This window comes from Salvia splendens, chromosome 13 (assembly GCF_004379255.2).
Source record: "Salvia splendens isolate huo1 chromosome 13, SspV2, whole genome shotgun sequence".
NCBI classification, from domain to species: Eukaryota; Viridiplantae; Streptophyta; class Magnoliopsida; order Lamiales; family Lamiaceae; genus Salvia; species Salvia splendens.
The window spans coordinates 26746223-26757088 of NC_056044.1; the positions used below are offsets into that span (position 1 = coordinate 26746223).

The 10866-nt window shown below is 39.0% G+C and overlaps 1 protein-coding gene across 1 annotated transcript; it reads left to right on the plus strand.

Annotated features, from left to right (window-relative positions):
• Positions 1–6215: 6215 nt before the first annotated feature.
• On the plus strand, positions 6216–10440 carry LOC121763084. Its single transcript, XM_042159146.1, has 4 exons — positions 6216–6966; positions 7861–8013; positions 8123–8812; positions 9129–10440. Exons 1-4 carry the CDS (start codon positions 6622–6624, stop codon positions 10134–10136), a joined length of 2196 nt encoding a protein of 731 aa, XP_042015080.1. The 5' UTR covers positions 6216–6621; the 3' UTR covers positions 10137–10440.
• Positions 10441–10866: the final 426 nt, after the last annotated feature.

The window sequence follows — 10866 nt, forward strand, 5'->3', positions numbered from 1 at the left end:
AAACAAACTGCTAGATTTAAACTTGGAGCTGTAGAGAAGCTTGAAGCATGAGAAACGTATTGTAGTGGAATTGAGAAGGGGGACTACTCTTGCAATAAAAGAGTTTGCCATCAATTCGTGTTTTTAAAAGAAAAAGACGAACATGTGAATTAAAGGTCTTGAAAAATAATATATCAAGCTTGAAAGAGAACAATCATCTTACAAATATGATCATTCTAAAGGCCATAAGTTATACAGGTCTCGGGATAGAATATGGTAGTAGGAATGCATCGGATTAAGCTTGGTATTGCCGGATCCAACAACGACTTGAACGTGCTCTATTCTTCACCACTCTTCAATGATGTTTTGAATGGTGTAGCACCGTCGATCGACCTCACCGTTAACGGAAATGCATACCACATGAGTTACTATCTCGCCGATGGTATCTACCCAAGGTGGTCGACTTTCGTGAAGACGCTCAGCAACCCGCAAGACCCGAGACATGTTCTTTTTGCGCAGCGTAAAGAGTCCGCTCGGAAAGACGTTGAAAGAGTTTTTGGGGTCATTCAAGCCCGATTCAACATTGTGAATGCCCCGTCTTGGTTGTGGTAAGTGAAAAATATCGCCGACATCATGTACACGTGTATTATCTTGCACAACATGATTATAGCTGACGAAGGACCGATGGCGGCTGGCTTTTACGACGAGGATGAAGCCGGAAGCTCAACCGCGAGGTCTCCCCCACGCAGAGGTGTGCATACGACGGTGGGCGAGAGGATCGAAACAAGGAACACAATGCGCGATACCCGAGCCCACACTGAGCTACAAGAAGACCTAATCAAACACATTTGGACGAAATTCGGCCATGAGTAGTGGGTTTTTTTTTTAATTTTATGAATTTAATTATGTCATTTTTAATTTTTAGAATTTTAATTATGTATTTTTTAATTTTTAGAATTTTAATTATGTAATTTTTAATTTTTTTGTAATTTGTAATAGTATTCCGAATATTTTTAATGCATTTTAATTTTGTGGAAATGCTTTTATTTAAATTGAATAATAGAATGGTGGGACCCTTGAGTTTGTCCTTGCGGAAGAGCATAAGAGTGGGTGTTGTGCTCTTACCTAAGAGCAGAGAGTAAAAGTGGGTCCGGGCCCACATCCGTACTCGTTGGCAAGAGCACGGACGAGGATGCCCCAATGCCCAAATGTCGTATTCTCTCAACGGCAGAAATTTTCACTCGTCACCCTCTACCACATATTTTAATTATCCCCACTTCCCACCATTTCAAGCAATATATACTTGTATATTTCGTATATCTATAGAAAGAGATTTGAGAAAATAATTTTCACGTGAAAGTCAATTGTCCAGCTTTCCAGTCACAATATTCATGCTAAGGCATGGTAATCAAAACTAGCAACTTGCTAGCTAATAATTAAATATTTTGAGTTATCATTTTGCTTCCTCACAACAACCCCGATTTAGGCCATCCACAACGCTGTTCCTATACCGTTCCTATACCGTTCCTTAAACCACTATTTGAGGGCCCCACTGTACTTTTTTACTCCATTCCTTAACTAAGGAACGGAACCTGCAACCCTCCGTTCCTTAACCGTTCCTTAACCGTTCCTTAAATTACTATTCATTCTATTTCAATTTTTATTTTTATTTCCAACTAAATTAAATTAAATAAACACACTTTATTAAAAAACAAACATACTTTATTAAAAAACAAACATACTTTATTAAAAAACACACAATATTAAAAAAAATTACAACTTAAACTTAAAAAAATTAAAAAAAACACACAATTCAAATCCTAAAAAAATAAAAAACACACAATAAAAAACACACAATTAAACGTGGGAAAATAAAAAAACTACTCCGCCGGCGAATCATCCTCCGGAGGCGGTCGAGGTTTAGGGGGAGGGGGAAGACCAAGTAGTCCTGCCATATGCACAATTCCGTTCCACCAGGCCGTGTATTGGGCGTACGAGAAGCGGGAAGTGTCCGCCATTGTGGCGGTTATGTACGCCACCATAAGTGTGTTCGAGCCTCCTTGTGAGCCCGATCCCGAGGCCGACTGGCTTGATTCTCCTCGGCCCTTCCTCGCTCTAGCCGCTTTCGCCGCCTTCGTCCCTTGCGGACGACGGCGCCCACGGCTAGATCCCTCGTACTCGGCGGCCGTAACCCCAACCTCCTGCGTGCCACGATCACTGGGCGCATCGGTGTCACCAGACGAGTACTGGCCGCTCGTCGTGTGCTTCGTCCGCTCTGAGGTTGATCCCGAGCTGGAGCGGACACCACCGGCCCACCTTTCCTCGTCCTTGACGAGCTGCCAAATATCAACATATTTGAACTGTACACCGGTGTCCTGGTGGAAGGCGCGCATAGCCGCCCTCAGTATGTCGGCGCCCGAAGCTCCGCTTTGGTAGTGCGCCGCTTCGGTGGAGTAGATCCCGCAGAATTTTTTGACCTGTAAATCGACTCGGCCAAAGTGAGCACGAAGCATTGTATATTTGCGCTTCCGGGCCCCTTTCGGCTTAGTCTCGTGGTAGACATCACGGACCTTTTCCCAGAAGCACTTGGCGGCTTGTTGGTTGCCGACGATGGGATCATATGAGACGGTGAGCCAGGCGGTGTACACCGCCTTTGTTTCTTCGTTGGTGTAGGGATGCCGGCCCAGATCCTCCGGCTCCTCCTCCTCATCCTCCTCGGGTGCCTCAGACGCAGCCCTGTAGCTTCCACCGCCTCGGCCTCCTCCCTGAGTGGGTTCAACGGGGATATCCTCCCGAATCTGGGACAAACCCTGGGAAAGCCGCGAGCCGGAGCCTCGAGCGTAGGCATCCACATCGAAAGTGGGTGGTTGGTACCCACCCGGCGTCGCCGACCCCTGCGTGCCCGGCGTCGATGACCCAGAACCACCAAGTGTGTTGTACATGGTCTCCCAATCGCCGAACGCGTTGAGATCCCACCCTCCGGCGCCGCCACCACCGTAATTGCCGTCGCCGGACATTTTTTGAAGAGATAGAATATGAAAATTGGAGAGAAATTGATGTTGATGTAGGAAGAATAGATGTGTAGTTGTGTATAAAATGAATGAATTAGGTGTATTTATAGAATAAGAAAATAAAAATAAAAATTAAAAAAATTAAGAAAAAGTTAAAAAAAACGGTAATGTTACCGTTTAAAAAAAAAAAAAATTTTAAAAATTCGATTTTTATAAAAAAAAAATAATTATTGCGTCATTGCTGACGTGTCCCACTCGCGGGCCGGCGAGTGGGAAGCACGCACGCACGGGGATCGCCCACGTCGCCCAGGCGCGTGGCGGCTTGTTCCGTGCCGCGTTACGTGCCGTCGGCACCCGGCACGGAATGGGAACGGGACGGGAGCGGAATGCAGCGCCGCAACGCGTTCCGCGGCGAAACCGTTCCGGCGGAACGGCACGCGGAACGCCGGCGGCACGCGTTGCGGGTGCTCTTAACGCTCAACCTTTTTCTCAGAAATTTACATTATATATATGAATAGGGTTGACATGATTTTACAAAGGAAAAGTATAATACTCCATTAATTTAGATTGATAATATATGATTTTACGATAATCTTACTGCAATAAATTAGTATGACCTTTAGTATTTTATGATCTTAATTTTATCATTTCTTGATTTATGCCTGCTTTGTAATATTCGAGAGTATGATGGAGAAAGAGTATAAACTCGTGATTTATTTTTTATTTGCCCCTAACCAAATTACGTACTTATAGACATTGACAGAAACCCTTTCATATTTTATTCTGTCCGTTCATAAGTTTTCTGCCCATCAACTTGACTTCGAAGAGTACTTAAAATAAATCACATGAGTCAAAAATTTGACTACCAAGTTAACGGCAAAATCTACTATACGGAGCGATATATCCAAAAATTTAGTCAGATTTAAATTTCCATAAAATAAAAGGTGTTTTATAATTGAATACTTATACGGAATTGATAGTGACTGCCACAAAAATTAACTAAATTTTTTAATTAACCTTTCATTTTCAAGTAGGGGCCCGGGGGTATTTCATCTTTACAAAAAAAACGTTAACATGTGCTCGATTTAAAAAATTAAACATTCAATTAGTACATGCCATATTGATGTGAAAAATAAATAAATAAACACCGACCCATTATGGTCACGCCTCATTCTCAAATTTGACACTTTTCACTCGTGGTCATAGATGATCTGAAAAATGATGAACAAATGAAGGTATGATGCAGCATGTGGAAACACCATCACAAAAAAATATTGACAATTGTAGATACATGCTCTCTCGATCCCTGAAAGTTTGTCTCATTTTTTCTATTTCTGTCCGTCTCACAAAATTTATCTTATTTCACATTAGGGATGTCAATTTAGCCCGAAACCCGTGGGCTGGCCCGAATAGCCCGCCAAATTTATAGGGTTAGGGCTGAAAATTTTCAGCCCGATAAAATTACAGCCCGATTAGCCCGCACCCGATTAACCCGCAACCCGTTAGGGCCAGACCCGAAAACCCGATGGGCTGGCCCGGAAACCCGATAAAATTTCTATTGTTCTATTTGTTTTACTCTAATTCGATACTTCATTGATTATTTTATATTACAGATTACTGAAAAAATAAATTTACATTTCATATATTAAATATATAAATTATATATTACATTTTTTATTAATATAATAATAGATAAATGAATTAGAAACTTCAAATTCACTAAAAGAAATATTTAAATTACTAAACATGCTTTAAAATTTCTTGATGTTTATGTTTTATTTGCATAAATCTCAAATATTAGTATTTGATCATATTTATATTTGAGTTTAAGCATATATCTCAAATTTATCATAATTAAATATTTTACATTTTATAAATATAACTAATTTTCATCATTATTTATTGGATTGATCGCATGTTAATTTTATCGGTAGCAACCCGATTAACCCGATGGGCTAGCCCGAAACCCGAGCTTTCAGGGTTAGGGTTGAACTTTTATAACCCGAAAAAATCACAACCCGATTAGCCCGCACCCGATTGACCCGCAACCCGAATAGGGTTGGCCCGAAACCCGGTGGGCTGACCCGATTGACATCCCTATTTCACATTTTACCATTTCTTTTATAGTGGACCTCATATTTCACTAATTCATTCCTACTCATATTTACTAATATATAAAAGTAGGACTCATATTCCACTAATAACTTTTTCAACTCACTTTTCATTATATTTTTTAAAATTCATGCTGGTCAAAATGAGAGAAAATTTAAAAGCTGGAGGGAGTATATTTAGCGCATCTAGTGAAACCTTAATCTTAAAGCAATAGTGTGAGCTTTGATCAGCCTTTGTTTAATCCATATCCTAATTCTACTTTTATTGAATTGAATTCCACTTGCAAGCCTTTCTTATGGTTGATCTTAATGATAATTTTCAATTTCTCTCTCTCTCTTGTTAAAAAACAAAATATTTAATTTTTCTTACTCTTTGGCTTATATATTTTGTGATTTGTTGAATTGATAATAGTAGTAGTTCTCAATTCTCATTGAATTCGCGAATTTGAGTAGTAAATTTTTTACCCAATAAAGAGTCTAATGTATGTACTTACTAAATTTTTGATTAACCTGCGAATTTAATGATAAAGTGATTATCCATTGATAATAAACTTATTACAACAAATTAGATAATGATGAGCCGATGACGCCACAAATGACGTAACAATTATTCGGCGATAATACCATACACATTACGTTGATCCCCAAATAATGCATATCTAATTGCAATGTATTTGTGTAATCTACGAGTCTTGTTATACTAAAGAAATATTGCACGTAATTAAATATGACAATGGCACGTATTCATGATTTAGTCCCCAAACTAATTATATTCATTATTAGCCCTCTCAAATTGACTCATCTTGCTTTTCCTTTAAGCACCAGCTTAAATCATGATTAGTACATGGAATTATATTTCAACACACATCAAAAAGTTAAGCCGCTTTGGAACAACCGCCAGCATAAATCATATAAAAGTTAGAAATTTTCACTTTGTCGTGTTCATAAAATACTATTACCCCTAAACATATCATATACACCAGATATTTAATTAATATATTATTTTAACCAAAAATTGAATAAATGCACAAGATATACATAATCAGATTGTTTAGTTCACAAATTACATAATTAAATGATAGATTTGGAGAGATGTAGCCCTAAAATCGAGGCTGGATTTACCCAAACTATCTCAACAAACCAACGAATCAAGATTTTCGTTGACCCGATTTTTCAACAAAGTCAACTTCCAGATTTTCACGCCGTCTCTCTCTCTCTCCAAAACACGGTTGATACTCATAGAGTCCCACACGAACTTCATATTCTCTCTCTATCTTTGAAAGCCAGCGAAATAACGGCATATTCCTTTCCTCTCTCTCAGACACTTTTAAACCCTTTTAGAGAGAAATCATCAAATTGGAATAAACAAGGCTTTATTTTGTTCATCTGCATTTGCAATTGCCGTCTGAAACAAAACAACCCATCTACATTAACTTGAATCCTTCCCTTAATCCATAAAGTACTAGCCTTTCCTTCGATTGATTCTCCCAATATTGACCCAATCCCTTTTTTTTTGAGCGATGGTGGTGAAGTTAATGAGCTGGAGGCCATGGCCGCCTCTTATTTCGAGGAAATTCCGAGTGAGGCTGAGCGTGAAGAGCCTCGAGTGCGGGGATTTGGCGCATGAGGATAATAATGGTGGGCTCGCGGTTGAGATCAGGTGGAAGGGGCACAAGTTTTCGCTGGGCTCCTTCAGGAGGAGTGTGAGGAGGAACTGTACTAGGGAGGAGATGGTGAAGAGGGTTGATGGCCCCAACGGCGCCGTTTTGGTGGAGTGGGAAGAAGAGTTCCACACCGTTTGCACCCTCTCTGGGAATAAGGAGGATGTGTTTAATCCTTGGGAAATCAGTTTCAATGTTTTGCACGTGAGTTGATTCTTGTTCTTCCCCCCCCATTTTGTTCTTCAATTCAAGATTTTTAGGTTTCCGATTTTGTCTTCTTGAATTTCTAAGACTTTTCTTTTGAAGATAATTTGGTTTAGTGACTTGCCCTTATGATTACAATTTGTGATAAATTAGGTAGAGAGAGGGATTGGGTACTGATTTGACAATATATGATTTTTTAGGTTATCTAAAATTTTATTATTGTAGGGATTTGTTAGTTTACCTTGACTGGTTCAGTTTTTGCAAGTCTAGTTGGAAGGTATTGAAAACTTAGATGATATTTTTGCAAGTCAAACAGACTTATGTATGTGTGGTGTAAGGGGCTTGGCACAAGTAACTTTAACTGTGGATCATAATTGGTTGAGATATTGGATTTCCTACTGTTGGACTGGATGGATTTATTTAGAATTTTAGACTACAAATTCTGGTTCTGGCATTATTAACTCAATTTTCTTTGGTGTTTTTCTAAGTGATTATGAACTTTTACCTCTTTTAGTGGGATCTTCGTTAACTCAATTTTCTGTGGCGTTTTTCTAAGTGGTTATGAATTGTTGCCTCTTTTGGTTGTATTCAAGTGGGCTGTTTTCTGTTTAAAGTCTTATCATGTACTCTGATGGTTAAAATCGGTTAGCCTGAATCTTTCAAGTCATTTAAGATGAAATGCTATTTGGATCAATGAATTTTTACTAAATATAGACTACATACCAACATCAAAGAATAGAGTTTTCAATTTCAATTTGCCCTTTTTGACAATTAGTCGTAATTTTCATTGTTGGTCAAAGTTTAAGTTTTACAATTTTCTAGGAATCCTTGGATATTTTTGGCTATGCTCATTGTTATAGAGAAGCATAATTTATGACTTTTGTTGTGTATCAGGGCCTGAGTCAAGGAATGAAAAATAAAATATCAATTGTGGGTTCAGCATCCTTGAACCTTGCTGAATATGCTTCCAAGACTGAGGAGAATGTTGAAGTGAAGCTTCCTTTAACTGTTTCCGGCATTCTGGTTGAGAGTCATCCAATACTCTGTGTAAGTTACTGTACTAATTATATTATGACCATAAAGATGTGCATATCTTCTCTTGATTAATTTTTCGGTTCACAGATTAGTGATGATAAAACTTTTACCTGTCTTGCAGTTATCTTTCAGCTTGCTGGAGCTTTTAGACGCACAAGAAGCAGCCGCTGTGGTGCAAAGCCCCGTAAAGTCTCTTCCGTCTCCTTCACCATCCGGAGAAACTTGTGCTACGGAAAAAGACGAGGTTTCTGCTCTTAAAGCTGGTCTGAGGAAGGTAAAAATATTCACAGACTACGTTTCAACTCATAGGGCTAAGAAGGCCTGCCGAGAGGAGGGGGGCAGTGAGGAAATGAGCTCTGCAAAGAGTGAGGAGGGTGAATATGCTTACTCTTTCGATTCAGATTCACTTGATGAATATGTGGAAGGAGAATCTAATGAAGCAAAGGAGGATACTTCTGTTAGGAAATCATTTAGCTATGGTACATTGGCTGTTGCCAATTATGCAGGTTCTTCGTTTTATTCAAGTGCTAGAATCAATAATGAGGGTGAGGGTTGGGTTTACTACAGCAACAGACGTAAATCAGATGTTGGCTGCTCTCGTGTAGATGATCTTGCATCAAATAACCCTGAGCAGATGTCCTTTCAGAACTCTAAACGTAGTATTTTGTCATGGAGAAAGAGGAAACTTAGTTTCAGATCTCCTAAAGCTAAAGGAGAGCCGTTACTTAAGAAGTCTTATGCGGAAGATGGTGGTGATGATATAGACTTCGATCGCAGGCAGCTCAGTTCTGACGAAGGCACCTCCTTAGGGGTAAGAAATCTTTTACTTTCCTTTTCATCTTAACAAAAGCTATAAGTTCTTCACTTTATTATGTATAACAAAAAATGATTATAGGATCTTTTCTGTGTTCTTCCTATTTTGATAATTTGCAATTCTGATTAGTTGTTGAATATCTTGTGATGACATGATAATATGCGGCTTTCGAATTAAAAACTTGTCATACAGCACCTTATTACTGCAACACCAATCATAGTTGGATTTAAAAGACACAATCTGTCTCTGACACTCTTGTGCAGAAAAATACAAAATTTTCAGCAGAAGTGACAAGCTTATCCATTTTTTGCAGTGGTATAGAACTGATAAAGAGTCAACTACAAATCAGACATCAGTTTCTGAGTTTGGTGATGACAGTTTCGCTGTTGGCACATGGGAGCAAAAAGAAATAACAAGCCGGGATGGTCATTTGAAGATCCAAACCGAGGTGTTCTTTGCTTCGATAGATCAAAGAAGCGAAAGGGCTGCCGGAGAAAGCGCGTGCACAGCACTAGTTGCTGTTATTGCTGATTGGTTGCACAACAGTAACAACCTCATGCCCATCAAGTCACAGTTTGACTCTTTAATCAGAGATGGCTCGTTGGAATGGAGAAACCTCTGTGAGAAGGAAACTTATAGGGAGCGGTTCCCTGATAAGCACTTTGATCTGGAGACGGTCATCGAAGCTCAAATCCGTCGTCTTTGTTTAGTTCACGAGAAGTCATTCATTGGGTTCTTCCATCCCGAGGAGGGGAATTTCGATTTTCTGCACGGTGCTATGTCATTTGATAGTATTTGGGATGAAATCACTGCCTCTTCGGAGAGCAATGGAGACTCCCCTATTTTCATTGTCAGCTGGAATGATCACTTCTTCATCCTCAAGGTTGACAGCGATGCTTACTACATAATTGACACATTAGGGGAGCGGCTGCATGAGGGGTGCAACCAGGCGTACATACTGAAATTCGACTCGAACACTACCATCTGTAAACTGCCAAGTACCATTCAATCATCAGAAGAAAAACCTGATGTGAATGCACAACCAATCAACTCTGAAGAAGGTACCCTAGTGACAGTAGACACGGAAGCAGTAGTGAGGGACAAGCAAGGACAGGAAGAAGAGGTCGTCTGTCAAGGTAAAGAGTCGTGCAAAGAATACATAAAGAGTTTCTTGGCAGCGATCCCGATCAGGGAACTGCAGGCAGATATGAGGAAAGGTTTGTCCTTGTCGACACCTCTCCATCACCGGCTGCAGATAGAGTTTCACTTCACTCAGGCCGAGGAGCAGTCGGCATCCTCGTTCCTCCAATGGATGTCCTGACTTGCAGCGCGACAGAAGAAGTTTGCTAGAAAACTGGTAAACTGTGATTATGGCTAACTTTATTTTTTCTTTTAGAAGTATAGTTTTGGGGGTGAATTGGCAGCAAAAGAGCATCCATTTCATCATTTTTGTTTAAGCGAGTCAGGTCCTTAATCTTTTATTTTTTCAGGTCTAGGATGTAAAAGTGTAACCATCTTTGCTAGGCATCTTTTTTGTTTATAATTAATGATGCTTCTCCTTTCAATTTTATTAGAGATACTTCCTGTAAAACAAGTGTTTCTGCATCTTAATTTGGTTAAGCTAATCTCTTAGCATCTTCTTTTGTAGTAGTAGTTCCTAATTTTTGTGTTGTCATTTTAACAATTTATTCTAAAGTCTTTATTTTTAGACTGAACTACAAAAATGGTCCCTGGACTATGGGTTTATTTCGCGCATAGTCCCTGGACTTTAAAAATATTTCCAATAGTCCATGAACTTATGGTTTATTTCAAAATTGGTCCTTTTGACTTTTTTTATTCGAAAATGCCCTTTTGGGCCGTTGGGCAATTTTGTCTTTGCACACTTTTAACCTTTTCAATCTGATATTATTTAAATGATGTACTAAATCTGATATTATTTTAAAATTATCCGTCTTTCATTTTATTTTATTTTCTTAAATATTAGATTAAATTTTATAAAATTAAATTTATAATTTGATTTTTAAATATCAATAAATTATTTTAATTAAAAT